Below are 27,232 nucleotides of genomic sequence, written 5' to 3' on the forward strand. Positions count from 1 at the left end.
GCCCTGCGCTCGCCTCAAGCGCTGCCATATAATGGCTGCCATGCATGAACGGACTGCTTTCTCAGACCTGTCACCGAAACCACCACTATGCCGACCTTAACTGGCTCTATCTCTGAATTCTTCAGCTCGCTTGCGGGCATATTCTTGAACCTCCTCAACTCCGTACTCGCCGTCTTCCAGAGCATACTCGCCCTCGGACAGGGCTTGATCGGAAATGTCCTCCAACTTGGCCAGAGCATCGTCAAGCTGGTGGCTGATTTGTCTCAGAATGTACTCGGCTTTGTCATAGGTAAGTCTGAGTTCACTGCAGTAATACGTGCACACGCCTGATTAATTTTGCATCGTAGCAAACCTCTTCGCCATCCTGCTTCTTGGCGGAGGATACTACTGGTACACAAACGTGTACCAGGGTGGCAGGAGATCTGTCACTGGTGGCAAGAAACGGGCGTAATGCCGACCTCCACGACTGCATGATTTTATGATCATCTTACAGCATCTACTATCCGATGTTCTAGTGAGTTTATCTGAGATGGAATAATCTACATTTACTAACCTGATGCAGTTAGTATACCATTGTACTATGTCCATTGTAATTCTGCCGCGATGTATCGAATATACGCGCTAGTGTTGCTCACCACTGTCGAGGCATGTGGTCATCGCATCAACCACGATGTGGGATGATTGCTTGCCGAGAGGTCTGATGACTGAAAGCCTGGGAGGCTGGCAGGCGCGGTCCAGCTACATAGACCCATCGCCTAGGTCATCAGCAGCGGTCGTTCACAGAACACGAAGTCTGTCCTATTAACTTTTTGAACGTCCATATACTTACGAACGTCTGGTCCAAAGCGTCAATTGTAGCTCAATTGCTAGCGAGCTTGGGTTGTGTTAGTGACCGCTTGCATCAAGTCTGGCACGGGCGTTGATATTTTGCGGGTCAGTCGCTTGCCGTTGTACTGACGTTCTTCGGGGTATCTCTTCACTTGGCGTCGGAATTCCTCCGCATCTGAACTGTCCAGCGTTCTAGCGTCAATTGATGGCAAGTTCTCTGCACTTCTTGTTTTTCTCCCGACGGTAAGGGTGCTCACATCGCCTCTGTCGCTCATGGTCACTTGGCGTCCCACATTCTGCGGATGACGTCTGAACCTTGGGAAAGGCGAGTGTATCGGACATCTCAAGATTCAAGTGGTTGCTGTGGAGGGGCCCACCGCCAATCAGGGCGCCACAGGTACGCACCCTGGCTTTGTGATGGCGGTCTCCCCTTCATAGGTTTGTCTGTGAGGGTCGTCGCCGACTCTTCGGTCAAGGCGGGGTACTGCGGCCGCTTTTCCTTCGCGTAGCGCATTCTCATGCATATGGCACGTTCTCAGTCCTCGGTCGGTGTTGTCTCTTGGAATGTCTTGGAAGGTGTCGCAGGCTTTTCCGGGCAGGGTGACCTTCGACTCCTTGACAGTCTTGGCTTGATAAATACACGCCCGATATTTACATGGATGATATCGATGGCGAGCGGCAAGAGGGCGCTGGCCATGGCTGTGGAGGTCGAATATTTAATTTTGGGTGGATGCTTCCGGGCTCGTGTTCCGTTATTACGGCGGTAAGTGCCGGGGTGTATTAAAGGAGGCTGTGAAACGCGAATGCACACGAGATTCCGCGCCCGATTGAATTGATCGGGAGTTGATACAGATGGTGCGTACAGCCACTTTGTACGACGTTCGTACGACTTCGCGGCCAAGAGTTCGACCGATGGACGAAGTGCTGGTTACAACATTCGACATACAAGAGCGCTAGCGGTACAGGTACATATCTGAGACGTGATGATTATATACGATAAAGACTACATTAGGCGTAAAGTAGGTGGCGCGTACTGCGGATGAATGGAGTCCGAGTCTACAAGTGGTGCGTCGCAAGGATAAATAAATAACGGTGTCTGGCAAGCGTGAAGAATGGGGAAATAACCAGTCAACCCAATGCTCTGACGAGAAACCAGTTACTAGCCATGGCAAATCAGAGTTTGCGCAATGCGTTGAGAACATCTTGGTAGTCGCTCTCTACCCACCGCTGTCCCTTCTTTTCCCGGACCCACTTCCGGCTCATTCGTTTGGCGTAAGAGTCGACGACTTCTTCCGGCGTGACGAGCAACGGATCGGGCGTGCTGTCACTTGCCTCGGAGGAGGTGGCGGACGATGCACGTGAATGTGGCCGCAGAACCAAGTCCGGAGGGACGCTCTCGCCTAGAAAACGTCGTAACTTTGAAAAGTTCTTCGTTTTGGCTTCTTCAGCGGTGACCGCTGGTGTGATTGGGGTCGTAGGGCTGAAGCACCCTGGACTGGGCGGTTCCTTGGGAAACCCCACCGGAATAGCCAGTGCGGATGGCTCAGCTCGAGGAAGTCGGAAGTGCGGTAAGGAAGCTGAGCGTGGCGGAGGCACTGGGGGGAACCCCTGCGCAGAACACGATGAAGCGGGTGGCGAGGGTAAGGGGCGTGGAGAGCGGGGAAATTGGGACATTTGTAGCGTTTGTGGCGTCGACGTAGGGAATGTGGTTGGCTCGGGAGCTAATGGTAATGGGGGAAGCTTCCGTATCCGACGGGGCGGCTTTCTAGAGTCTGTGTTGTCCCTCCTAAGGTTCGACTCCGACGCAGCGTAACTGAGGCTCTTTTGTGCGGGCCGTGCGCGGCGGGGTGAACTCTCTTCTCCTGCGGAGTCTGGTCGAGAAGGCGAGTCTGCGGGTAAGAGTATGGGTGCGTTGGTCGCGGGAAGGTGATACTGGTCTTCAGCGTCCGTCGACCCTGGCGCTGACTGTGGTCGTTTCGCCGGTTTCATACCACCTGTCGGACGTAGATGGACAAGGGTGTGAGCGGAAAACATGGTCGTGAACGGGAACAAAAACAGCGGGCGGCGAAGGGTGACAAGACAAGGCGAATTAAGGTCAACTGTTTATATACGCCTGACAACGGTAGGAAAGCCGTAAACAAAAGAACCGCAGTTAGGGAGGGCTATTTCACTTACGACATAAGGAATGTAAGGGTTGATGGAGATCGAAATTGGACTGGCGGGGGAGGCAGTATTTGAAGGGAGCCGACGCCGCATGATGGTCGATTAAGGGAACGTAGCCTTCGACTGACTCCCCGATATTCAGGCGATAGCAACAGATTGCATCTCAGGCTCGCCTGCGATCTGGCATCATGTCGACTACCCATCACCCATCAATATGAGGCCAAAAAAGGCAAATTCCGAACTGCCCGCCGCCCCGCTGCTCAGAATTCTTTAGAACAAGTGGGTCGAAACATCAGGTCTACAAGCTTCTGAAGATTCTATCGTTTATGCAAGGGTACAGGTAGGTGATTTGGGAGGAATCTGAACTGCGGCGTATGCTAATTGTTTCCTACCCCTATAGGCTTACGTCTCCAGTGGGAGCCTGTGCCAGGGACCTAAAAGGCACTAAGCTCTGTTCAAATTGAACGTCATTTTTTGTCGGTATTCGACCTCAACTCGACCTACTCTGGCATCTTGAACGGATGCGCGGACTACAACTGGCTTTGGGCTGGCTCATCCTGGACACTGATGCCGTGTGTTGGATGCCACACCCCGTAACCACAAATTGTGGTGCACAACAGCCTGCACAAAAATTGAAAGATTGACATCAGACCTTATCTGAAAGTATGTACGTCTTTTCGCGCTATTTTTCAGCCGCTCCCTTGGATGGGAGGTCGCTTGCCAGCTGATCTTGATTAATTACACTTCCTCGATTGTAGAACGTAGGTCACCGCGTAAGGGTCAGTGCGACACCCTCCGCAGAGTCCGCACAACACGATATCTACTTGCCCTTCAAAAGACGATGCCAGCTGAGGAACAGGGAGGTGCCGTACATCGCTCCAACCCGACTTGCGGTCTTGCCTGGGGGCTGGAACTCGGTTAGCGCATTCGCCCTTCCTGTTGATTCCATGTCGCGTTGCTCCTGAGCCATTTATGACATCTGCTGCCAAGATGTCTTTCCATGGCCGCAATCACCGCGCCGTAGATCCGTTGTTTCCTGGATGGCGTCCGTTCATGCGTTGCAGCGCCTCTTGTCCTACGACGCTGAATCCTCATGGAACCGGTGAGCTGTGCAGATGCTCTAACTCCTGAATAAGCAGTGTTTTGCACTCAGTCCTTGTACTCCCAATCCCATACGCTTTTCGTAGATGACGGACAAGACGGGGTCAGCGGTCATCAACCGAGGTCACCGAAGGCGGTGAATTGTTTCGCAGCACACCACATCTTCAAATTCGAAGTCGCAGGAACTTGGGGTTGAAGCTCTTGCTATCCTATCTTGTCAAGGTTTCGGCATACATTTCGGTGTGCACTGGCAGTGATTTCTGACGCGCCTGCTGAAAGTCATGGCCCCCCGAACGTCAAGGCGTAATCCCGGGCTGACGGCTCAGCGGGCAGAACCATTATCACAGTACCTCGGGGCAAAGCAAATACCTTGCTGCTTCACAGAATCCATACGTATTACTGAGTAGCGGAATGATTTTTGCTCTAGTGATCTTTCAACTAGCAGTCAGAACGAGCGCAGTGGTTATGAATACGAGCATGCGAAAGACCGAGTGGCCGAATTTCGCATCCAAATAACCTAATAGCCTTCGTACCCGTATATATACCATTGAATCGTAAGTTGTAACATGCCCTCCGTGAGTTCACAGACGCAATCGCCACCGGCCACAAACATACGCAAATATTCGGACTGGGAGGCGCATTCCGGAATAAAACAGAGTTCGCGTCCATCGAGCATGTCTCGTATTCCGATACCCGCTCATCATTCTCCTTCGCAGTCGCGCACGGGCAGCGCAGCCAACCGGCCCATTTCCCCTGTTCCCTTTCCTGTAGAGCGCGCGGCTTCGCCTATACCCACTTCTCGGCATCAATCGAGCTCATCTATGTCTACTTTGTCCGGGCACCACAGTTCCGTCGCTGAAACGCGGAAAAAACAGTCTAAGAGGGATGAGGTAAGTGAATGACCACAACTTTACTGGGGAGCTTCGGGCGGCTTTCACGTCAAAAGCTGGGATGGGCGCGTTATACACGTGTACTGCCTGACACAAGGACACCATGACCATGCCAGCTCAGCCAGTGTATCCTGGGTGGACGTACTCTTCCCCGCGTTCGTCTGAGCGGCGCGTATCCTTGGGGCGAAGAAAAGCGCGTACTGATGTTTCGTCTTCTAACCAGGCCATCCGAAGAAAGATTGAGTCTGAGCTCGCAAGGAAGCGCACTATCTCTACGACCAATAACCAACAATCTTCGCGTAGGGGACGCGGAAAGACTGCTCAGAAGGGCACTGTTGCTGCACTCAAGCCCAGTCCTGCTCTAACTGTTCCCGAGAACATCACGGTCTCCGAGGCCAGTCAGTTGTGTGCAGCCAAGAGGACTGACTGCGTGCTGGTTGTGGATGATGATGAGGCCTTGAGCGGGATCTTCACGGCCAAGGATCTGGCATACAGGGTGAGTTGTCAGGAGGTTACTCGTATTTCAGCGTTACCCATCCACTATTTGATAGGTGACTGCTGAAGGGCTTGATCCCCACATAACCCATGTTAGTCAGATTATGACACGGGAGCCCATGGTCACGCGCGATACTACTAGCGCTACGGAAGCTTTGCAGCTGATGGTGCAAAGGCATTTCCGTCACCTGGTGTGTATGCTCATGATCCAATTATCCTGATCCAAACCTAAGTTTGTCATTCGTAAATTTAGCCCGTGTGTAACGAAGAGGGGAATGTTGTGGGTCTCTTGGACATCACCAAGGTATTCCATGAAGCTCTGGAGAAGGTGGAACGGAGTTCCTCAGCTTCAGAGAAGCTCTATTCTGCTCTTGCCGGCGTTCAGTCAGAGCTTGGGCCTGGGATGGCTCATAACCCGCAGACGGCAGCGATGCTGGCGTATGTGGATGCCCTGCGCGAGAAGACCGCGCTCCCCGATCTTACGTCTGTCATGGACTCACGAACAGAGCCGGCTACGGTTGGCCCCAAGACCACAGTCAGAGAGGTCGCAAAGCTTATGAAGGAGAGAAGAACGACCGCTGTTTGTGTTATGGAGAGTGCTCCTACCGCGCCCGGCGCCCCGCCCGCTCCTCAAAGAATTGCCGGAATATTCACCAGCAAAGATATTGTCCTGCGAGTCATAGCTGCTGGTCTGGATGCGGGCAGATGCAGTGTTGTTCGGGTGATGACACCGCACCCTGACACCGCATCTCCTACTACTACGATCCATGACGGTCTCAAGAAGATGCACAGTAAGTCGCCGTTTCATCATCGGGCATTACATCTGCATGAACGTTTTTGTTTCAGATGGGCACTACTTGAACTTGCCCGTGGTTGAAGATGACGGTCGTCTTATCGCCATAGTCGACGTTTTGAAACTGACATATGCAACTCTCGAGCAGGTGAGTATTCCTTAAGTGCCTCGAAATACCTGCATGGGTGGACTTCTACTGATGACTCCCAATAGATGAACGCCATGACTGCTGAGGCTGCTGGAGAGCACGGGGATCAAGAGGGTGGGCCCATGTGGGGACGTTTCTTCGAGTCCTTGGGACACGAGGATACGGATTCTGTGCTTTCCGGCTCGCACATTCCCAGTCAGCTTGATCGAAACTCGTCGTTCAACCTCTCGCATGTTCAGTCTCCCATGTCCGAAGTGCATCCCAATGATTCGGCCTCTGTGGTGGATGATGAGCCCAAGAACGGCACTGCTTCGATTGCTGGACACCCGAGCGCGTTGCCTGTCGACGATGGGACTTATGTCTTCAAGTTCCGCACCCCCAGTGGCCGAACGCATCGTTTCCAAGCAAGGAACGACAGCTTGGAGACGCTGAGGGAAATCGTTACTGGGAAGCTGGCCATTGATCCCTTCTTTACCGACTTCCGGTCCACGGACGAAAGCGCGGTCGCTCCGGATCCCATGGACTTCCAGCTGTCCTACACAGATGCTGATGGTGATACCGTGCTCATGACGGCAGACAATGATGTCGTGGACGCGGTGAAGAACGCTCGGGCGACTGGGTCAGACCGTGTTGTCCTCATCCTCCAAGGGGGTAAAGCGTGGGCGGATGCAGGGGCTAACAAGAGCGAGGAACGAGCTGCAGCTGTCGCAGCCGCTGCCAAGGAGGAAACTAAAGAGGTCGAAAAGGCTGAAGCAACCTTGCCGGAAGGTGTTACTTTCACGCCGCCCAACCATATCCATGTTCCCGAGCAAGAGCTGGTACTCGGCATGCCAAAGGACTTACTGTTGCCGGCGAGTATAGGTGCCCTGGCGGCGGTGATCCTCGGCGTATTCACGATCTCTCGCCTTACAAGAGACTACTAAGTCTACCACGTCAAGGCTTCTCGGTTTGTATCTTCACGCTCGTTGATACTTGGTAATGAGGAGAACACTAGTTATGTTAGTCTTCATCTTCGACGGAATTGGAACTCATGCAAACGAAAGCAACGATATCTAATGACATTCATATTGCCTCTTAACATGAAGAATATTTTTCGCTGGTGTCTTCCGTGACCGTGACGATGTGGAAGTTATTTCTTGAACGCATTTCTAACTCCGCGAAAATGCGGCATTGATCGAGCTACAGCTAATTGAAATACTCCAAAGAAAGCTGTACTTGTGTGGCCTTATGTGCGTTCGGCTTGTACGCACCTACAGACCATCCTTGTCGACATCGGGTTTGAGCTAAAGACTGAGCGCCAATGTTCTGAACCGTTGCATCGTTGGTATTGCGGGATGTCCAGGTCGAAGAGAGAAGATGCTCTGTTAGATTTAGTGCGTTACTACCTCGGCGTATGGTTCCCATAGTTGAAGGTGCTGCTCATACAGGCTTCAAGGTTGATGTCAGCGATGCTGGATGACATTTTAATGGACGTAACCCTCCAGGTCCATCAGGAGGCGGCAAGGAATAGGGCGGTCTGCAATGTTTGTCATACTCGGTGCGTCCGCTGACATGGATCTACAACACCAAAATATGTGTCTGAGCTCCGTCCAGGTGCGGTTTGGGTCAGTATAGTTTGTGTCTCCTTCCACTCTGATTGACCCTGACGGAACTTTTGCCAAGTCCACGTCCCAGGACCATCTGCGCCGCAGGGTAGTGGAGCATCGTCCATACCCCCTACGCCTGGCTCTTCGATCGGTGGCATAAATGCAGGGGCAAATACAACTACGAATGGCAGTAACAAGGGCGATGGCAACGTATACTTTGATTGTCTTAATTGCAGTCGCTCGGTAAGAGACACCATCCTGGCGGGGATTCGCTTCTAACCTGCGTTCAGATTACCTCCAACCGCTACGCGCCTCATTTGAGTTCTTGTATGGGAATTGGGGCCAGGAAGGGTGCCGCGCGTAGCGTGAACGTCAAATCCAAGTGAGTGTTCCACCCCGGTACGAAAATTCTCGCCACTCAAAAGTCAGTTCCAGGATGTCCTCTGACCATGGACAATCAAAGTCGCCATCTTTCCAGTCGGAAATTGGGGACATGTCTGACGATGCCAAGCCTTTGAAGAATAAAGGGAAGTCAAAGGCTAAGCAAGCAGGTGAGATCTGTGGTGACCAGTACTAGTAAGGAATGGCTAGATGGCTTTCATTGCCTTACAGACGAAGCGGAATATAATGTGACGAAGAAGAGGGTTCGTACTTTCGTTACATCCCCAAGGTTTCATAGCGAATACAAATGTCTAGCCCGCTTCGCCGATGGTATCGCCGTCCAAGAAAAAGAAATCAGCAACTGGTAAAGTATTTCACACCGCTCATGTCGACAGAGAATTGAATACGTTCCTTTCCAGGATCACCCCTCGTTCAAGCCAAGACGGAACCCGACTTGACGAATGGCGTATGAATTGTGATTCTCAGGCCGTGGGCATCCTGATAGATATCTTGTCTTTTCAGACAGCTTCACCGTTCAAAGTTCCGGCTTCCAAACTCAGGGAGTCTTCAATCACATCGGCTTTGGACAAGTCAAGTATGCGTTCCCGGTCATCGTCTATCGACTCTCATTCGTCCGCTTCTACGCGGACATCCTCTATCCTGTCCGGACGTGGCGTGGCCTTCCCGAATGGCTCTCCAACGAAGAACAACCGGAATAACCTCCCGAAGCCTCCCAGTCCCCCTCGAATGCCCCCGCCAGCCAGGATTCCTGAACCAGATTTCATGATCGGTGAGTGCTGTTGTCGCTCCTGTCTAAAGTTGGCGCTCAGGAACGCTTTCCCAGATGTCGAAGGAGACGAAACGGGTTCATCCACTGATACCGACGACAGTTCTTAATGCACCTGCCGTCTTTCCTGACTATGCTTTGTTTTTCGTTTTCTTCCTGGCTCGTCAATCCCGTATGCATACCCTCGTGTCCACTGAAGATATATCCCTACCACGCACACTGTCGCTGCTATCGTCTCATTGCAATCATCCATAATAATGTAATGCTGCATGTACTATGCTTATGTTTTGCCGACACATCCTTGAACGTCATATGTACCTCTTCAAGTTATTGCCGAAGCACTTATCCTGCGCGAACATGTCATTCAAAGAAGCCAGGCTATTGTGTCCCGGTCATGAGGTTCAGGATTGTTCGCCTGTCTATTGGCTATTGAGGAGACGCCGTTTACAAGTCTGAGGTTGGCGTACCTGACAGCCGCTTGCAGATCGATAGACCATCAATTCAGAAAACCACGTATAGTCGGAGTGGGTCGGAGTGGGTGCCAGGGACGTCGGAAGAAGGTAGAGAAGTCCAGATGGTCTGATTTCTGTCTCTCGGGGACTTGAAATTGCTTGTCCGACGTGGTCCGACTGTAAATGATTTTCAAAAAGTGGGCCCATCGATCTGCAAATGGCTGGAACGTTGAATGTTGAACTTCAGACGCGTCGTCGGAGAACGTGCATCAGAACAGATCAGGACGCGAAGTGTCACACTGTGACTCGTCCCCTGCAAGTATCAACGTTAAACGTTAAACCCCCGCCGTCATGTCTTCACAAAGTATTTGCCTTCAATACGCAATCAATGCACGATGACTGATCACAGTTATGAGGTACAGATGAGTTTGCACCGCTCATGTATGGAGCTGTATTGTGCTCGGCGACTTTAGCAATTGGCTACTGGCTTGGAAGAAATAGCAGCGTCACTAGCCGTCCTCCAAGCTTATCCTTGAGCAGTTTATACCCGGAGGAAGATGACTATAAACTGGTCAGTCGACTACGAGTTCTTCAAACGCCGAGTGTTCACGCCGTCTGTATTAGGCTTTGGTCGTGAGGACAGATCTCAAAATGTCTGCTGGAAAGATTGCAGCCCAGTGAGCCTGGATAGTCAGTACAACTGGATATGAAGCCTTCACTGACTGTTGCTCGGGTTCATAGATGCTCGTGAGTCGGACCGGGCGTGCTCCAGATGCTCGTCCCTGAAGGACTAGCAGTCACGCGACTCTGGCTTGCTATACCGCGATGCAGTCTTCTGACCCCGAGGTGGGCTTCAACCTCCTCATCTACCACTATATGTTCTCTCACGAAACCATAGCTCCTGCGGCGCTGGGAGCATACAGGGTGAGATGTCTTTTGAGCGTGATGCACTTGGAAGTCAATGACCTGGACCGAGCAGTCAGACCAAGGTGGCCCTCCGCTGCGCCGACGAAGATGAGATGCAACATCTGCAAGCGCAAGCACAGAGTCTGAATCTTTGTGCTAGATCAATCCGAGATGCGTGCGTGCGCTCGATCTTGCTGCGGTATCATATGCTTACAACAGTCGCGACAGAGGACGGACGCAAATCGCTGCCGGTTCGCGGACTGTTCTCGGTATAGGTCCAGGTAACTTTCCCCGCACTGCACATAAAATATGACCGGTCGTCCTGATGGTAACTTCATAGGGCCCGCTAGATTGGTAAACCAAGTCACGAGTAGGCTGAAACTGCTATGAAGGGCACAGTATCTTACACTATTATGAATGCGTCTGTCTGGGACGGGTCCTACTTACACATCAGTACTAGTAATGCAGACTTGTAGTACCGGTACATTTCATAACTCGTACTTTCAGCCCGTTCAAACGAGCCTGTCTGTCCCTCGACCCGGGTTTGCGGGCTTACTTGGCCGCCTCGAAAACATGGCAAATCGGACTCGGCGCAGGACCGACGGGTTCCGCCACCGATACCAAACAGAGGCAAACGGGCTAGACCATCTTGGCAAGTGCATCGCCGCTGCGAACAGAGCGCCGCTTCTGAGCTGGTTACTGCTCTGGTCCACCCCCGCCGTTCGTTCGATAAACCCTTCCACTCTCTTGCATCCAACGCTCGCAGGACGACGACAAACACACGTTTCTGAGACTGGGAAATGTCCGCCTATCACACAGACTACCCAGTCAGCGCATCCCAGCAGCCCTCGTACCCCCCGCGCCAGCCACTTGATTCCGAGGAAGATCTCAAGGCTCCCTACGACGACCTCATCGACCAGTATGCTGCTCCGTATGCTGCCTCAAACCGACATCAGACCTTTGCTGTCGACGCCCCACCACTAAGTCCAACGAAGCAGCACCGCCGAGGCGTCTCCTACAAGCTATCCGAGTACGAGACGAAGAGCTCAGAAGATGCCGCGCCTCGCGTACATCCTCCTCCTATGCCGACGATCGAGAAGGACTCTCGGACATTTTGGGCGAAGGTATGCCAAGGTTGCTATAAGGCTTCTGCGAGAGGACCAACTTTTGGACCAGATCTTACCGGAGTCGCTCGCATGTCGACTATACGTCGTCACTGTACTAGTGGAGACCGCGATCGATCTGGCAATAGAGGGCGACATTCTACTTCGCTTCCAGGAGGAGAAGAACAAGAATCCCAATGCGAGTAATACGACCGAGTCAAACAAAATGCCCGTATACCTCTTCATATTTGCTCTGGCTCAGTACGTCGCTGGCCCTTTGCCCTACCCCGAGCATCAGCTTACGGTTACTCGCCCAGCGTATTCCAGTTTGCTATGGCCTGTGATGCTGTGTACAACCGTAACACGCTGCAGTTCCTAGCCCTCACGTACGTCGCGTCCTTTGTCGAAGTTATCAACGACCTGACATGCGATTATCCCCGTAGCATATTCAATGCACTCCTGCTCATCTATGCCATCATCCAGAAGGGCGAAGTACAGGATGCTCTGAACGAGATTACACTCCCCGATGGCGTATCTCATATTCCCATAGGTTACCTAACGACAATCATCCCAATCGTCATCGCTGTGGCGGAAGTAGCCTATATGGCGCTGGGGTGGAAGATCTACAACGAGTTCGGCTGGAAGGTTTACAAGTTCCTTGGAGCAGACCGGCGGATCAAGAAGATGTATGCCCACTACCAAATTTTCGAATGCCTGATGAAGTTCGACTTGTTCTTCTTCGTTGGATTCTCGGTGCAGTTCATCTGGCTGGTCCTCAACAATGACAAGAGCTGGGAATACTATGTTACCTACGCTGCTCTGCCGCTGTCCATTGTTCTTCTGATCGAAGGCCACCTGGCTGCGAGACACGAAAACCGATGGATGATGGCCACCTTCATGTCCGGGTGTGTGGGTGCCCTTGTGTATTTCGTATATAAGGTGAGCGACCATCTTCTTTCATCATCCTGTTCTAACACGTGGTATGTCAGCTTGTCAAAGTTATGCTGTACAGAACAACCGCCCAGTTCTTCTTGATCTGGAGAACACTTACTATATTCTGTAAGTGGCAGCCCTTGTCCTGCAAATCCTTGATGACTGACTCCTTGTAGCCGTAATCGCGATCATTCTCCTCCTTGCGACATTTGTTATGGCCTTTGTCGTCATAAGTAACTTTGGGCGAGGTCTGAAGGCGCAAAGTGAGTTATCTCACGCCCTTTAGCATGATACCTCCTAACATGGCTCGGTTGCAGTGGACAAGAACAAGAGTGGTCCTACAGCACACAGTCGGTGGGGGTCACAACATGTGAATCGTTCCATGAGTGTGAACCCCAATCGGATGAGTATAGACTGATTGTCTATGCACACTCTCATTTTTGCATGGACTTGTACTCATTAGCTGACCATACGTTGTTCTCTTGCATTCCACCCTCACGCCGGACTTTGTTCACTACTACCTGCCAGAACCTCATCTTCCCTGCATCCGCTTCCGCCTCTATTGTCCTCTCCTCCCCCGCCTCCTTTACCCGTCCTGTCTGCTGTCTAACTGAGACATCTACTACCATATCATTTGCGCTTGCTCATTGTTGCTGGCTCCACATTTCAGGCGTATATATTTCCGGTCTTTCTGGCCTTTACCCTCGTTGCCTTACGGCGTCTTGTTGACAGAAATTGTAGATGTATCGTTAGGCGTAATTTACCCAGAAGAGATCATACCACATGCTATGCAGCAAATGTGTTCGTCAGGGAAGCTTACTGTAGAGCAGGCGCTGTAAGGTAATTTCGCTGCGCGTGAGAGACGCGACTGTAACTGTAGATCCGTGACGACGTCGTGTCGGCATACGTGTATGTACTACCGGCGGGATGCGGTAGTCTGTATAACTTGCTAGCTGCGCATACCCCGCTAATTGCTCTACATGTCTCAGCGGTCAGTATAATTGCATGTCCGTGGTTACCTAGTCCCTGAACGACGTCCTTGCAGATACAGGGTGTCCTCACAGCCCGGGTTGCGCGACCGTTCTACCCTACTAGGTGTTCCCGATGGTCGGTTCACTCCTCCATCTTCAGGGCGTTCATCGCCCTTAGGAGATGTCCAACTAGGCGGTCAGCGCTACGCCGACGATCTTGAGGGTCAGAATGACGAGCAGGTAGAGAACCTTACGGCGAAGGTGAAGCTGTTGAAGGATGTGAGTGAGTTGTTTCGTGGCCTTTCCCGGTGCCCCTCCGAGCTGACACTCGGTACAGATCACCATTGGAATAGGGAACGAGGTCCGGGAATCAACAATACAGCTCAGTCAAATGGTGCGTTTCGCCTCCCAATGGCATGATAGCCTAATAACCTGCGCTTGGACTTTGCAGAACGATGCCTTCGCAGAAACCGGCGATATTCTTTCTGGCACCTTTCGTCGAATGAACAATATGGCAGAACGACATGGGTGCAAATGGCTGTGGTATATCGTCTTCCTCGTATTTGTCTTTTGGTTCTTTATTGTTGTATGGTGGTTTCGACGATAATGTGCAGCTCCTCCTTGGATTCGGTTATTTTGGACAATACTTCAGAAGTGTCCCTTTCTGGAAGGACTACGATTTACACAACTAGTACTAATATAATTTAACAGCGCGCTGCCAAAATCTGTTGTGCATACAACCAAAAACGAAAATGTAAGGGTGGAGGCGGCAGCGCTGATCAGTCGTCCCTTAACTTTGTGTTGCCAATCTCCCAGATCATGCGTTTCCGGAGGTAGGGCATGTTACTTTGTGTGAAGTTGAACGATTCTTCGCCTCTGGAGAGTGATTCCATAAATTGGCAGGTGAACACGCCGCAGTCGTATCCGTTCTCCTGCTGGGGTGTTGACTAGATGTGCATGCATCATAAGGATATATCTTAAACGACGTTAATGCACGCATACCGATAGCGTATAATCCTCCCAGCCGGTGAAATCGAAAGGTTGCTTCTTCCGGAGTCTGTGTTCTGTATCGATAAAAACTCGAAGATACTGGAGGAAAATGAGTCCAACGTGTAGAAATGACAGTATAGGCTTACCCTGAAGACCGCCTCCCGACTGAAACCCATGCTGTCGTACGATTCGAAACGCTTCTTTCGGAAGTTGATAGCCGCAGCAGTCCAGTGTGAATTACTGTGGTTGACAGCCATCACGACTACGTCTTTTGCGAAGATATCGAACTGGGACATTTCAGTCACCAAGGAAGTCAAAGGTAACCCTATGACGCACCATTTTCGTCCATTTCGCCAGCCTGCCCATCTCATAGCCTTGATCGACCAGCTTAGTCCAGAAGAATGTACTGAAGTAATGCACGTCCAGCAGCTGGTGTCCAGGCCTGCTAGATTTCTTCCTGTTTTCCTTCTCAGCAACGCGGTTCTTCTTCTCTGCCTCCCAACGGGCCATAATCAAGGCTCCGTAGAAATTGATGATCTCATCATTTAGCCACTGACACGGTCTCAACCTTTGTAGATCCTTGTGTACCACAGTCTCCCGGCCGCATTTAACACGGAAGGCTTGGTCGGAGAGGAACGCCTCGACCTGCGCCTCATCCTCGGGCGGCAAGGAAGTAGGTAACGGAGAACGCTTGGGGCGTAACAAATGTTCTATCGCGTTGTCCTTCGAGCGCGCCGATATCCGTAATTGATCGAAGGAAGGGATGAAAGGCTTGGGGGGTCTGGGGCTGCATATCACGTACATATAAAGATCTCACGCGAGCAAGGCCGGGAACATACCTATTCAGAGTCTCTTTTGCTTTCTCAAGGCTTCTCGCCAAGAAAGCAATCCCCACATACTAGGTGATGTGACATGAGTCCGACAGTGTTTGACACCATTAGTCCGATACGCACATCGGAAGCAGATGATTCTGAATATCTCCGCTCCTGCCTGGATGCAGGTGACTTCGATCGTAGGTCTATAAGTGAAGGAGAAGCTGCCGTTCCACAACTGAGTATCGTTCGTACAGCGACGCCAAATGTCACTTACGAGAGAGGGCCTGGCTGCGCTCCAGTTCCTCCAGTCGCTGTTGATACTTCACGTAGCCTGCTCCATCATCAGAAACAATGCGCAGACCAAATCGAGGGTATAATCACGCACCTTGGAACGTCCGGAAATCAGACCCATAACCTGTGGCTGCTCGTGAATCTTAAGCAGGAGGGGAATCGGAGAGGCTATATACCTGCACTGCGTCTACGGTTGTACAGCTCCTTTAGCAGCCGCTCCCGTTCCTTCTCTCTTTCCATCTTTACATGGGCTTTATGCTGATGACCAGGATCGGAATGTCAGAAACAGCCGACAGATCAGTCTGAGCTCTCACGTTTCTTGCGTAGATGTGATCTCTACTTGGAATTCGTTTGCGCTTCTCGGTGATAGTCTTGCGTTGTTGGGAGAATTGCAAGGCGGCGTCGATTTCTGGGTAGGACGTGTGGTGATTGTCTTGGATGGGCTTTAAGGGTGGTGGCGGTGGTGGTGGTGGTGGTGCTGACTGCGTGGAGGAGGCTTCGACACGCGGTTTACTAGGTCCAGCAACAGGCTGATCTGGTACTGGTCTAAGGGTCGCAGCGGACTGACTCGCGGGTGGCGGAGGTGAAGGGACTGGTCGAAGGGGTTCAGGCAGCGAGTGACTTGCTGTAAGGGGTAACGTCGCCGAGCTGGTGTGTAACTGCGTGGCTCTCGACGCCGCTATGGCAAGTTCTGCTTGATACTGCCTCGTGCCACACAGACCTAAAGGAACATACCTGTCATGAGAAGACCCGCTGTTTCACAACACAAGCTGCCGAACTCATGCGCGAACCGTCTCCACCGCCCCAGCAAACCCTCAACCTGTGATGGACTAGCGTGTTCGCCTGTATAGCGTGAGCGACAGGTACGAGGCTGTTTTGAAGAGCGAGGAGGATATGGCGCTTCAGGCGCTTGTCGTTTGCGAGGATTCATGGGAGGATTAAGAAGAGAACCAACTGTTGCTCGACTTGAACTGTAGAAAGCACAATAGATCTGCCCAAGCACGGGAGAAGTACGGCTTTCAAAAGCAGAATTTGAGGGCCACTTGGTACGCGTGGTATGAGCAATGTCCACCACGAAATCTTCCGCCACAGTGTGACGGAAGATACCGTGACTTACAGTCACACATCTGGCCACAGTCACGTGAAACGATTCGTGATTGACTGAGAGTGAACCCTAGTGAACCCAAGAGTAAGTCATCTTGAATGTGACTTCATGCCACGCTGAAGCCACTGAAGTTGGGTGCTTCTTGAAGTGAAGTGACGTGTCCCTTCAGCTTGGCTTCACTTAACGAGCAACACTACCCACAGAACAGTCACTTACCCACGATTGTTGCAACTTTCTGCAGAGTCCTCTCCTCCCTTGTTGCTCAATCTTATGCAGCATATAGTGTACACAGAAACATATCCGATGTATATGATCATGTACCTCCCTCATTAGGGAGGTAGATCTGATCTTCAAGAATTGAGCCAATGTGTCATCCCGATCACTTTGGGAGTTGCAGTCTCTAGGGCGGGCAAAAGATTGTACAGTAAGAAATTCCTAGCCAATCAGGTACAAATGAGAGATTTGTTATGCGGAGAATGCTGCATTAGAAACGAAGTCACAGAGGTCTTTGGGAAAAAGGTTGCTCCCTGTGAGACTCGAACTCACGGCCTCCGGATCACCCACACCCGAGTGTAGTCATAGAAAGATATGAGACCGGCGCTCTAACCAACTGAGCCAAGGAAGCCCATGGACCAATCTGCATGGTAAAGTCCTTGTCGACATGGCTCTCCCGACCGTGTACGTAGAAGTCCACGACTGCAGTTGAGGGCTGGAAGGATCATGGACCACGCTAATCCATCCCGACGCACCGAGACGCATGTGTGCCACCCAAAGCGCGGGTAGTACGTGTTGAGTGGAACACGCATCGCGGGGCCTTCCTGAATACGTAGTATGGGACGTCTCACCATGGTGGGGTGGTGGACAAGATGGCAGGGCTCGTCGCCCACCAAAGTGGGATGGCAGTACTTCCGGAGATGCTCACCACCTCACCAGGGTTGCGTGGCGGCAGTCAGTGGTCGCAGCCGCTCTCTCTGAGTAACGTGCTGGGTACACAAATCGAACTAGTGGTTTTATGTTAAGAACCACTAGTTTGGTCGCAGCCGCTCTCTCTGAGTAACGTGCTGGGTACACAAATCGAACTAGTGGTTTTATGTTAAGAACCACTAGTTCGAATGTGGCAGGCAGAAACCTCAGGCTCCTCCAGTTCTGTGCTAAGATCGGTTCCAGTGCTCACTCTGGCCACGAGGGACGTCCGTGGAGCTGGGAAGCCCTGCATTGAAGACATTTACACTGTTAGGTTGACCCTAGACCAGGCAGTACTCCTTCCTACAGTCGACTCTCGTCGAAGCCACGCCGGTCCAGTTGCAGGACTGGAACTACGTATAAAATTCCACGCAATAATAGAGGATTTACAACGCCTGGAGCGGCATACTCAAGAGAGTAAGATGCCGCTAAAGCTGCGGTCGAGTGAAGGAGTACCAAAGGAATACAGCCTCCCGGGCGACCGCGTAACTCTCAGCTCCAGCGATATCAAGGTCGAAGATGCCCTCTGCCATACGAACCGTTCATGAGAGGAATCGGGCTTACATTTTACGCCAGCGGTCAGAATACGGAAGGATCGGAAACTCATGGGGGCAGTTGTCTGGAGGGGCAAAGACCCGCATCTACCGTGAAGGTTGGACAGCGATAGATGACGGCTACTTCACCGCTCCGTTGTGGAAATTTCGACGTCTCGGGGAGAACGAGGCGGAAGGAGAGCATACAGGAGCAGGTACCAAGAAGGTGGCGGCTCAAACCATAGAGCCGAGAAACAACATCCCAGGACACCACACGGAGTCCTGGTTCGAGCCTCCCAGCCGCCGTTGGGATGAAGGCTGACAGAAAGCCGGAGAGGAGTCAAGGTAATGGAAGATAAACGGTGTCAGGGGCACCGAGAGCTCTATCGCGAACCACACAGAGACATGCGACATTGGGTGATGCAAGGCTGCACCCAAATCCTTTGCAACAATTGCTGACTCACGTTCTGGAGGGGGGCGTGATTGTCGGCCCTTGGAGGAGAAAGGAAACTGGAGGTGGTCCGGCAGGATATATCCAGCCCAGGTACTCTGACGACCTTCGTCCGTCTGTAGACGCTAAAAGTGAACGGCTCGTCTCATGGACACCTTCGAAACTTTGTGACGCCCGTGTGAAGTCGCACAAGGGGCGGTGTGAAGCTAAAGGGCACCACGTTGATCTGATCGTAGCGTGCGTCACGAGCTGGGCACATTCGCAGCCCGCGATGATGGGCCATAGTCTTCGCAGTACACTGAAACAGCGTCTCGGCTACTTCTGATAGCACTCGGTAAGTAATCCTTCCAAGAGCTCACCATCGACCTCGGAGCAACTGCTTCAGATACCCAGACACGGACACGACGGAGCAGAAGTGCCTGGACCTCGACATGCAGATCCCGAGTAGATCGCCACCGGACGCCAGGGGGCAGTCTCGACCGTTGAATGCGGTTCGGGATGAGAGGACCTGACGACGGGGGAAACGGCTGCCCAAGGCAAGGTCCAAGGCTGGCACTAGGCATCCGGAAGAGATTGGCAAGGGCAGCAGGAGCAGTCAGCTCGTCGGCAGACTTTAACTTGGCCAGGTAAGGGCGATTGTTATGAAGGGACCGTGCTCAGTTTCCGGATTGCATTAGCCCCGTGGTAGGACGGGAATATGTAGGTCACTGCCACGCTTGCTTCGAATGCGCAGCATGCTGACCATGCTATGGTGGAAGAGCTGGGGGCGCAGATAGACACAGTTTGCGACCGGGAGAAAATTCTCCGGGAGTCTGACTCTCTGACTACGCCGCTGGATGGACACCTTACCGAAGGGCAATGCACGCTGAGAGGATCCCGGGGGGGGGGGTCACAACGACTGGCGCTGGAGCCATAGCTGGCAGCCGCAATATGCAAAGAATAATTGCAAGGCAGGTCAACAACAGGTATCGCAAGAGTGCATACCACATGCAGAACCGCTCGCCGAGCGAGCACGTCGCCTGCAAAAGCCGTATCGGCCAACAAAAGCAAAAGTCATCCAGGGGGCATACACCCGCTGTGGAAGCATTGGAAGTCAACACAGCTAGCGACGTCTAGACCAACCAGCTAAGGCGACGGACCTAGACTTGTCACAGTGATCCTCCCGCGCACAGCGTCGACAAGGAAATCATGGAGCGTTGCCGATCTGATAGGGGTCTCCACAAACTTCGCGGGGAATTCTATAGCGAAGAGAACAGCGAAAGTGCGTTAGGTAAAGCCTCGTATATCGTCGAAAACGAGTCATCCTAGAGGGGAAACCTTCCTCCACCCTGCTTCGGCCGCGACAGTGGATCTAAAGCAGCCAAGGTGAGCAAATGCAAGCTTCTCGATCTTCACCATCCTAAGAGGAAGCACCTCGGGACATACCTAATGTCAGCATACCACGAATCAGTCAAATAGAGCCGCAGCGGCCAAAGCACAAGCGGTGTCAACCATCGCAGCGCCAATCCGTCAATTCATGGCTCGGTAAGGGTAACTTGAAATCAATTGGGCAGGAAGCTCTCGAACAAAATCCTGGTCCTATGCGAAAGCCATGAAATTTACTGGCTGGTGTAAGCTGTTAGTGAGTAGCGCGTATCAAGTCTTAAATTCAACTCACGGGACCTCATCTTGAGCAAAGGCAGTCCAGCCATGACGGTTATGTTCCTAGGGAGGAAGAACCCAACTCAGCACCATAAACAGGAATGTAGTGGTCCTCGCGACCGTTAGTTTCCAGACCATTCGAAAACAACCACCGACGAGGTCTTCATCACATGGGTCGTCGGAAAGAAAGCCGTTCGGACATAAGCTTGCGGTCGAGGAGGGGGTTTAATGCATAAGCAGGGCGTTAGAACGGAGTGGATTGAGCAAGCAAGCTGTTCTTGCTCGGCAGAACTAGGAGGGGCCCGATGCTGAAGGACAGAATCCCACCGCAATCCATGATGCATCTCACGAATGCCCGAGATACATTCATGAATGACGTTCACAGCAACTACCTTCAGTCTACTAAAGAGCATTCCGAAAAATCGTGCTGGTTTCGTCCTTGACACAGGCGACTTTGAAGATCCTTGTAGAGGGCAGTTGTGAAGGACGCCGCGTTCATCTTAAAGCGGGCACTACATACAAGGAACAGCGAACAAGGAGAAGCTATGTAATCGTGAGAAACTGATCTGAAGCCGCCCCGTTTCGGCAAGCTTGCTCCTGTCACAGTGACACTCCGCGGTACTGCCTCCTGCCTGCCCAATTCCATACCTTTCTCTTTCTCCCCGCGAGCCGGTCCAGTCTATATAAGCCTTGCCACTGCAGATCGCTGCTAGTTACCTGGTATCCCCGCCCGACTCACGTTCCGCACAGCGTCTCTTATTACATTCTCGCTCCGACTCACAGCAGCCATGGGCATGAGTTACCGCCAATACTTGCAGGGCGCCCGCATTTACGGGTGTTCTAGCTGCAAGACACATCTTGCCACCATTCATTCAATGATCTCTAGAGTATGTTCCTTTCGTCATTGCGTGTACTGCTGTTCGCTGACCGAATGAATAGGCTTTCAACGGGCAGCATGGACGGGCATACCTCTTCGATACCGTGTGAGTAACACATGTCTCACTCGCTTAGCTATCTGATCTAAAGTCGCCCCGCTTCCGCGCCTTGCAGAGTCAACGTGGTCGAAGGTGAACCCTCAGACCGCCAAATGACTACAGGGAACCATACCGTCCGAGATATCTACTGTGTTAAGTGTGGTACCACGCTCGGCTGGAAATATGTAGGTATCTTGACGTCATCTGAGGCCGTCAATGCAGTCGATCTCACGACATAACAGGATCGAGCGTACGAGCCCACCCAAAGGTATAAGGAGGGCAAGTACATCCTCGAGCGCAATCTTCTCACCGACGTCCAATGATTGCGCGGCCTTGACGTCGCCACCGCCGGTCGACACTGCACACTCCTCGGAGCTCTTGGACTGTCTCGGCGACATCCCACTCGGGCACGACATCTCTCGCATACGCATACACACCCTACCTGGCTCTCCTTCTCAGGCGCCAGGTTCTCTAGAGTTGAACCCACCTAATACTGTCCACACCATGCACACGGGCTTCGCATGCTACATTCGGGACTTATTCACCTTCAACATTCTTCTCTGGTGTACAAATCATCGTCCACGGTCGATGGGAAGCAGTAGGCATTGCTTCCGAGCAAGGCCGAAAGGGAATCTGCGAATGCCAACGGCTCACGCTTACCTTTCGCTGTATGATAATTAGCGTTGCATTCCCCTTAGGCACGGATCCCCCCCTCCTGTGCGTGGCTCTCTCCGCTCCCCGTTCGCTCGGGCGACCGAATCTCTGTATGTATATGTACTCATATGGCCGTACGATGATCGTGGATACGCGGTCTCTTCGCATTATTAGATGTCAATGTACGATTCGTTATCGACGAGATCCCTTAATCTCGTCATGATCCTTATCATTTAGTATTTTAATTTGTTTTGAAGCCTGAGTGTACTTTGTATAAGCGTAGAATACGAATCAGTGATCATATGTGCGGTCCCTAGGTTGTTCATCAGCACCAGCACGGGGTTCGGTGAATGAGCAGTCGAGAAGGTAGAGAACATTAGATAGCTGCGGAACACAAGATAGCTGAGTAAGGGCCGGGTATCACACAAGCGCTCGGATGCCTGGGCACGACGTTGCCTTGTGTGAGATACCGGCCGCGCAGAGGATTTGGAATGCAGAAAAATGCAGCATAACACGATTCTAAAAGTACACACATGAACGTATTTGTAGCATACCTATGTCCTGCTGTGGACGTCATAGCATTCCTACGATTCCCTATCTTCAGCAGTCCCACCGACCTCTCCGATATCATCCTCAGCTGTATGTATTCACATCGACCGGGATAAGATCGCGTCATTGGTGGAGAGAAACAACGACAGATATCCATCCAAAGGACTCCTTACAAGGACCCTCGCTGGAGAAAGTGCCATGGAACTGCCTTCAAGGATGGCAGACAGGCCAACAAGATGCTCCTCTTCCGATCAAGTCACCCTAGCATGCCGCACCCACGCACCCTCCCGGACGTTGCTCAGAGCGCATCAGACGGTGGATCGATACCGTAGCCACTGTAGTCGGAGAAAACTGTGGCAACAGCAAGGGGGCGAGGTCGGGAGAGAAAGCGTTGACCGCGAACGGCGACGATGAGTAGGAGAGCAGCTGCGTCGATAACAGGGATAGAGTCTGATAGAGTATCGAATGAACCAGAAGACGCGTCAGAACTCAGAAACGCAGGGCCGCGTTTGCGGAGAATCCGCGTTATTTGGGTCTGTTTGGCGTAGCGCGCTATGGCTGGGGTCTGCCGGCATGCCGGTCCCCAACCCGCCAGCCAGGCTGCAGCCCAAAATCTCCATCTTATTGATTCCTTCGCTATATAACCCCCGCCCCCCATCGACTCTCTGGACTTTGTGTTTGGCCTCGTCCCCGAATCGTACCATTCCCCGTTCACCCCTGGACTCCATTCCAGACCGTCTTTCCTTATCGTGCCATTCGAGAAATAGACTTTAGACGCATAGAAACATGGGTATGTCGCGATTGCAAGCATGCCAGATGGCCCTCGTATATTGATTGTGCGCTTTAGCCACTGCTACAATGGTCTCGGGTTCATCCCCCTTCAACCCAATGCGAACATCGCCCAGCTTGCCCTCGCCTCTCGCGAGGTTACCCCAAGGCCCGCTAGGGCCGCACAACCGGCCCACACCATCCCGCAATATGACATTCGCGCGGTCTCGTCCTCTGCGACCATTCCCCTCTGTGGCTGGCGCATTGTCGCAGCCGAAGACCGGACAGAGTGGGTTAAAGGGCGCAGTGAAGCTGATTGAGCCTTCAAAGAAGTTCCAGGGGACGTTCACGCTGAATCTAACTCAGGCGGAACTGAGCAGGCAGGATTGATAAAGCCCGCCGCCGTTATCCCGATGCCGAACATGCTGTACCCACTCGCTCCCCACCCTTCGATGCTTCCACCTCCTGGCCCGGCGAACTCTCATCTTCACTACGCACCCACCAATTACCCGTCGCTCATATCGCGTTTCATGGTCGTTGTCGGTCTTCAATGCATCACTCTGTTGTGAATTCTTCCTGTACTTTTACTGTTTATTGTTGAACACCGTACACTTCTTTGTTTCACTAGATGCTCATAATACCCGTACGGTGTCCACATACCGTGGGGTCCTCCGATTGTCATAATTGCATGTCTTGTTAGTGGTAAATCTGTGTTGGCATTTCGCAGACACTGTTATACGCAATCCACCAGCTAGGTACTGTTATGCGTGTTACGAACAAGGGGCGGACAGAAATAAAATTTTAGACCACATGCCACAAATCTCAGTTAAGGGTCTCCAGGGGACCCCCCTCCCCCCGTGGAATAGTCTCACGGTACATAAAGGGAAGGTATGTCGCACAGCAAGCAAGGGTTAGGGTTACTTTGTCACGGGGGTGTCACATCTACTTCGGTCACAATTCATATGTTTTCTGAAGATCGCTACCAGGGGTCATTCTTTCTCACCGCTTTCCTCTGGGATCTTCAGAAAGGCATTTAGGTTATTGGAAAGTACCCAGTAATGTGCCAGATAGCTACCCGTTAGCCCCCTTACCCCAGATCGCTGGGCGCTTAACTGATAATAAATCTCAGTTAAGGGCTCCGAGCTCCCCCCCCTCCCCCTGCATGTGGTCTCGGCATCTCCCGGTGTCCGCCCCTTGGTTACGAAAGTAGTGGACAGAAACTCATGGCCACTGAAGGCTGCTCGCGGTGTTGAGAATCAAGGAGGCGTCATCGAACCGTAGGCTGACGAGCACTATTGGGCCACATTGCCTAGCCGTCAACGCAGGACATTCCGCACTGTACGCCAGGAGAGGTCAGGGCACTCCAATTCAATCGAGCGGCGTATGGCCCGCACCGTAAAGTATTCCTGTAGTCCAAGTAGGTGGCAAACTGGATAACCTGAGCACTCCTTACATGCCGCGGAGACCTAACATGAAAGGTAACAGATCCAACGCTGATGAGGGGCAGATACGTGCCTGTGCCGTCGTATCCTTAGAGCAGCCTGTGTACAGCCATTGCAGCGGCCGTAAGTGTGGCTACCGTCGATACTCCGCAGCAGTACACTGGCTTGGAAAGGGCGACGAGGTCTTATGAGCAGGTCCCGGGTCCTCTTTGTCTTGGTGTCAATGCCGTTGTCGGAAATTCCGAAAAAACCTTATCGGACGTTGTAAGAACTTATCAGGTCCAATAAGGCCATCAGGTCGTTAATACCCATATTAGGTTCGAAAATATGGAATAACGCGCTACCAGCCTGATGGAGCCTGATCAGCCTGACGCTACCTGATCAGGTCTTATGAGACCTTATAGGGTTTTCCACGAATAATAATAAAAATCTCACTTCGCTTCCGCCTTCATTGTTCCCCAACTCAGCTGATTTTGTAGTCTCTCTCTCCTTACATGCATTTTATGGTCCAATTAGCATCTTAGGTAACCTGAGTGCACTGGTCAGGTTCGAACACAGGGCCGCCAAGGCGACAGAGAATTAGGTCGCGCGAGTTAACTACTATACTAAATGTGCAATACGAAATGTGAAACAAATCGTGCTATATACCGTCATCTAGTTCCTTCTGTGTGTATGGGGCATATGCAACACCACTTCATTATTATAATCCCGCAGTACGAGGGCATCGTGGTAATGCACTGAATTCACAGTTGCATAGTACTTACTTACTTTAGGCGCAAGGTACTAAAAACATGTATACGAGACCGGAAACACTGTCACATCTTATCGGGCCTGATAAGTCCTGACCAGGATAGAAACCAAACCCTATCAGGCATTATAAGACCATCAGGCTTCGTCAGACCTGATATGGGTTTTTGGATTTTTCCAACAGTGCGAGGGGAATTACAAGCTTAAGGACAAAATATGTTGCTCCATTTGTGGATTTCCTCTGCACAAGGCAGAGCTGAGAGAATATCTTTTGATGGCATACCTTCATGACCAAGTCTAGTAAATACATAGTGACGGGGCAGCAGACATAAGTACCAGATATTTGGCTTACTTTACGTGAGGTACTGTAAATCCACGTAAATCGACCCTGCCGTGACCCGGGGTCAACGGTGGCTGATTCAGATGGCCCAAGCTTGAGGAGGCGGGTACAGCGCGAAAATTTTAAGTCCCACTGCATTAAAAGGTCCAGAGTAGTGTCAGATTCATGGTGAGTACAAGCGGTATACTGTACATATTATTCTTACTACATAAATACAAAGGCTCAAAATACGAGAAATAATGCTATTTGACGAGGAGCGCATAGGTCCTCGACTCGTCAGACGCCACGGTGCTCGCGGTAAAGCCAGGACACTCACGGGGTTTGCCGATATTCGGTTAAACAATCATCCTCACTATGTTCAATTGTACCTTGTCCCTGCGCTAAGGTGGTTCAGCGCTGCTTGCTTTTCTTCAGTTGTGGTTACTTTCTGCTCAAGGCATGTGCATGAAGACCAAACAAGGGCAGGAATTCCTTTCGGGAGATGTCAACTGCTGAGATATCTCTCGACGCAAGTCGTAATTAATGCCTTCCTGGTGACCTTGCTTATTGTCTTCAGTAAGCCTTCTGCTTCCGGTTGGACGTCCAAAGTAGCTTGTCTACTACTCTCCCTCGCGTTGAGGATACGCTTTGAGCTACTGTAGGCACTTAATCCCGGGTTTTCCGTAGGAGCTTCGAGGCAGCACACCCTACCACACGCCACGCCTCCGTATTAGGATACCGAAGCACCCGTCACCTGCTGAGACGCAAACACGAATATGAGCAAGACCTGATCCCAAGTATCACTTAGACTACCACGTCAGTCCTATAAATCCATGGTCTTCCCGCTGCCACCCTTCCATATAGAACTATATAGAACAATAGTAGAGCCCGTCTCTCGTGGGAAGCCAGACATTAATTTCATGGCACATAAAACACTTATATCAATATCTGGCTTGTCTAGATGGATACAAGAAGTACTTCTGCGACGGATTCGGTAAGTAAGGGTTGTTTCCTCCATCTCTTGAACCTACTGATTCTAGCCCTACCACCACCGCTGTGGCGGTCTTCCCATCTGCGCCAAAATACCCATCCTTGGATCATGAGTACTGCTCACCAAATCGGGTTGAGCGAATTGAATTGCGTTCCCCTTGTTGCTTGCTCCTTTTAAGGAGTGAGAGATGGAATGGGCGCCTCCGACCCCGGAGCCGGCATATTTCTTGTTGGAATTTCGGCCTTTTACCAAGGTAGGAGCATCACTTATGTAGCAGGTAGGTAATCGATGGAACGTTATACTTACGCGGATATAAACTCGCTAATATCTTCGTATACTTAGTCTGCCGGACTCCGAGCCATCCACGTTCACATGCGTGATGCCGGCAAGAGAGTAACCTCGCATTGTCTCCACAGTGAGCCAGATGGGATAGCTGGAGATGGAGCCCACAAGGACAGCCTT

General features: G+C 51.7%; 10 protein-coding genes and 1 non-coding gene across 11 annotated transcripts; 8 read left to right on the forward strand and 3 right to left on the reverse strand.

Moving 5' to 3' along the window:
• Positions 1-45: 45 nt before the first annotated feature.
• GLOTRDRAFT_135530 (uncharacterized protein) lies at positions 46-639 on the forward strand. The gene is made up of 3 exons (XM_007863042.1): positions 46-289; positions 348-514; positions 563-639. Exons 1-2 carry the CDS (start codon positions 88-90, stop codon positions 449-451), a joined length of 306 nt encoding a protein of 101 aa, XP_007861233.1. The 5' UTR covers positions 46-87; the 3' UTR covers positions 452-514; positions 563-639.
• Positions 640-1,807: 1,168 nt separating this feature from the next.
• Positions 1,808-3,039, reverse strand: GLOTRDRAFT_135531 (uncharacterized protein). The gene is made up of 2 exons (XM_007863043.1): positions 3,004-3,039; positions 1,808-2,941 (listed from the first exon to the last, which is right to left on the reverse strand). Exon 2 carries the CDS (start codon positions 2,860-2,862, stop codon positions 2,002-2,004), a length of 861 nt encoding a protein of 286 aa, XP_007861234.1. The 5' UTR covers positions 2,863-2,941; positions 3,004-3,039; the 3' UTR covers positions 1,808-2,001.
• A 1,727-nt stretch (positions 3,040-4,766) lies between these two features.
• GLOTRDRAFT_135532 (CBS-domain-containing protein) lies at positions 4,767-7,494 on the forward strand (the record flags this gene model as incomplete). The annotated part of the gene is made up of 6 exons (XM_007863044.1): positions 4,767-4,982; positions 5,206-5,478; positions 5,534-5,668; positions 5,731-6,268; positions 6,324-6,418; positions 6,484-7,494. 6 exons carry the CDS (start codon positions 4,767-4,769, stop codon positions 7,339-7,341), a joined length of 2,115 nt encoding a protein of 704 aa, XP_007861235.1. The 3' UTR covers positions 7,342-7,494.
• A 264-nt stretch (positions 7,495-7,758) lies between these two features.
• On the forward strand, positions 7,759-9,465 carry GLOTRDRAFT_135533 (uncharacterized protein). Its single transcript, XM_007863045.1, has 11 exons — positions 7,759-7,791; positions 7,846-7,955; positions 8,012-8,022; positions 8,081-8,247; positions 8,295-8,386; positions 8,440-8,555; positions 8,617-8,648; positions 8,701-8,749; positions 8,805-8,851; positions 8,908-9,175; positions 9,230-9,465. Exons 2-11 carry the CDS (start codon positions 7,858-7,860, stop codon positions 9,280-9,282), a joined length of 933 nt encoding a protein of 310 aa, XP_007861236.1. The 5' UTR covers positions 7,759-7,791; positions 7,846-7,857; the 3' UTR covers positions 9,283-9,465.
• An 810-nt stretch (positions 9,466-10,275) lies between these two features.
• On the forward strand, positions 10,276-10,920 carry GLOTRDRAFT_31442 (peptidyl-tRNA hydrolase; the record flags this gene model as incomplete). The annotated part of the gene is made up of 6 exons (XM_007862062.1): positions 10,276-10,301; positions 10,422-10,470; positions 10,523-10,548; positions 10,604-10,705; positions 10,759-10,811; positions 10,871-10,920. 6 exons carry the CDS (start codon positions 10,276-10,278, stop codon positions 10,918-10,920), a joined length of 306 nt encoding a protein of 101 aa, XP_007860253.1.
• A 288-nt stretch (positions 10,921-11,208) lies between these two features.
• Positions 11,209-13,378, forward strand: GLOTRDRAFT_69004 (uncharacterized protein). The gene is made up of 7 exons (XM_007863046.1): positions 11,209-11,654; positions 11,707-11,894; positions 11,951-12,019; positions 12,077-12,572; positions 12,623-12,692; positions 12,743-12,829; positions 12,884-13,378. The coding sequence occupies exons 1-7, from the start codon at positions 11,331-11,333 to the stop codon at positions 12,982-12,984; spliced, it is 1,335 nt and encodes a 444-aa protein (XP_007861237.1). The 5' UTR covers positions 11,209-11,330; the 3' UTR covers positions 12,985-13,378.
• A 237-nt stretch (positions 13,379-13,615) lies between these two features.
• On the forward strand, positions 13,616-14,144 carry GLOTRDRAFT_31647 (uncharacterized protein; the record flags this gene model as incomplete). Its single annotated transcript, XM_007862076.1, has 3 exons — positions 13,616-13,816; positions 13,875-13,931; positions 13,989-14,144. Coding segments are annotated over 3 exons (414 nt in total), but the record flags the coding sequence as incomplete, so codon positions are not given.
• Positions 14,145-14,316: 172 nt separating this feature from the next.
• Positions 14,317-15,331, reverse strand: GLOTRDRAFT_32909 (cysteine proteinase; the record flags this gene model as incomplete). Its single annotated transcript, XM_007862127.1, has 4 exons — positions 14,317-14,484; positions 14,540-14,626; positions 14,674-14,814; positions 14,864-15,331. 4 exons carry the CDS (start codon positions 15,329-15,331, stop codon positions 14,317-14,319), a joined length of 864 nt encoding a protein of 287 aa, XP_007860318.1.
• A 1,928-nt stretch (positions 15,332-17,259) lies between these two features.
• On the reverse strand, positions 17,260-17,363 carry GLOTRDRAFT_t17. The gene has a single exon. It is a non-coding gene; the product is annotated as a tRNA-Met (tRNA).
• Positions 17,364-21,114: 3,751 nt separating this feature from the next.
• Positions 21,115-21,623, forward strand: GLOTRDRAFT_31794 (yippee-like protein; the record flags this gene model as incomplete). Its single annotated transcript, XM_007862086.1, has 4 exons — positions 21,115-21,213; positions 21,266-21,309; positions 21,377-21,485; positions 21,543-21,623. 4 exons carry the CDS (start codon positions 21,115-21,117, stop codon positions 21,621-21,623), a joined length of 333 nt encoding a protein of 110 aa, XP_007860277.1.
• Positions 21,624-23,110: 1,487 nt separating this feature from the next.
• On the forward strand, positions 23,111-24,081 carry GLOTRDRAFT_53559 (uncharacterized protein). Its single transcript, XM_007862211.1, has 2 exons — positions 23,111-23,293; positions 23,351-24,081. The coding sequence occupies exons 1-2, from the start codon at positions 23,290-23,292 to the stop codon at positions 23,659-23,661; spliced, it is 315 nt and encodes a 104-aa protein (XP_007860402.1). The 5' UTR covers positions 23,111-23,289; the 3' UTR covers positions 23,662-24,081.
• Positions 24,082-27,232: the final 3,151 nt, after the last annotated feature.

The sequence above is a fragment of the Gloeophyllum trabeum genome (genome assembly GCF_000344685.1).
Source record: "Gloeophyllum trabeum ATCC 11539 unplaced genomic scaffold GLOTRscaffold_00001, whole genome shotgun sequence".
NCBI classification, from domain to species: Eukaryota; Fungi; Basidiomycota; class Agaricomycetes; order Gloeophyllales; family Gloeophyllaceae; genus Gloeophyllum; species Gloeophyllum trabeum.

Excerpts from the sequence above, each read along its gene's own strand:
- GLOTRDRAFT_135533 (XM_007863045.1), top strand. The coding sequence starts at position 7,858 with ATGTCAGCGATGCTGGATGACATTTTAATGGACGTAACCCTCCAGGTC. Across the intron at positions 8,248-8,294 it reads GTCTTAATTGCAGTCGCTCG|ATTACCTCCAACCGCTACGC; the intron begins GTAAGAGACACC and ends ACCTGCGTTCAG. Across the intron at positions 9,176-9,229 it reads TGAACCAGATTTCATGATCG|ATGTCGAAGGAGACGAAACG; the intron begins GTGAGTGCTGTT and ends ACGCTTTCCCAG.
- GLOTRDRAFT_135530 (XM_007863042.1), top strand. The coding sequence starts at position 88 with ATGCCGACCTTAACTGGCTCTATCTCTGAATTCTTCAGCTCGCTTGCG. Across the intron at positions 290-347 it reads TGTACTCGGCTTTGTCATAG|CAAACCTCTTCGCCATCCTG; the intron begins GTAAGTCTGAGT and ends TTTGCATCGTAG.
- GLOTRDRAFT_135531 (XM_007863043.1), bottom strand. The coding sequence starts at position 2,862 with ATGTTTTCCGCTCACACCCTTGTCCATCTACGTCCGACAGGTGGTATG.
- GLOTRDRAFT_69004 (XM_007863046.1), top strand. The coding sequence starts at position 11,331 with ATGTCCGCCTATCACACAGACTACCCAGTCAGCGCATCCCAGCAGCCC. Across the intron at positions 11,655-11,706 it reads CTCGGACATTTTGGGCGAAG|ATCTTACCGGAGTCGCTCGC; the intron begins GTATGCCAAGGT and ends CTTTTGGACCAG. Across the intron at positions 12,573-12,622 it reads TTGTGTATTTCGTATATAAG|CTTGTCAAAGTTATGCTGTA; the intron begins GTGAGCGACCAT and ends GTGGTATGTCAG.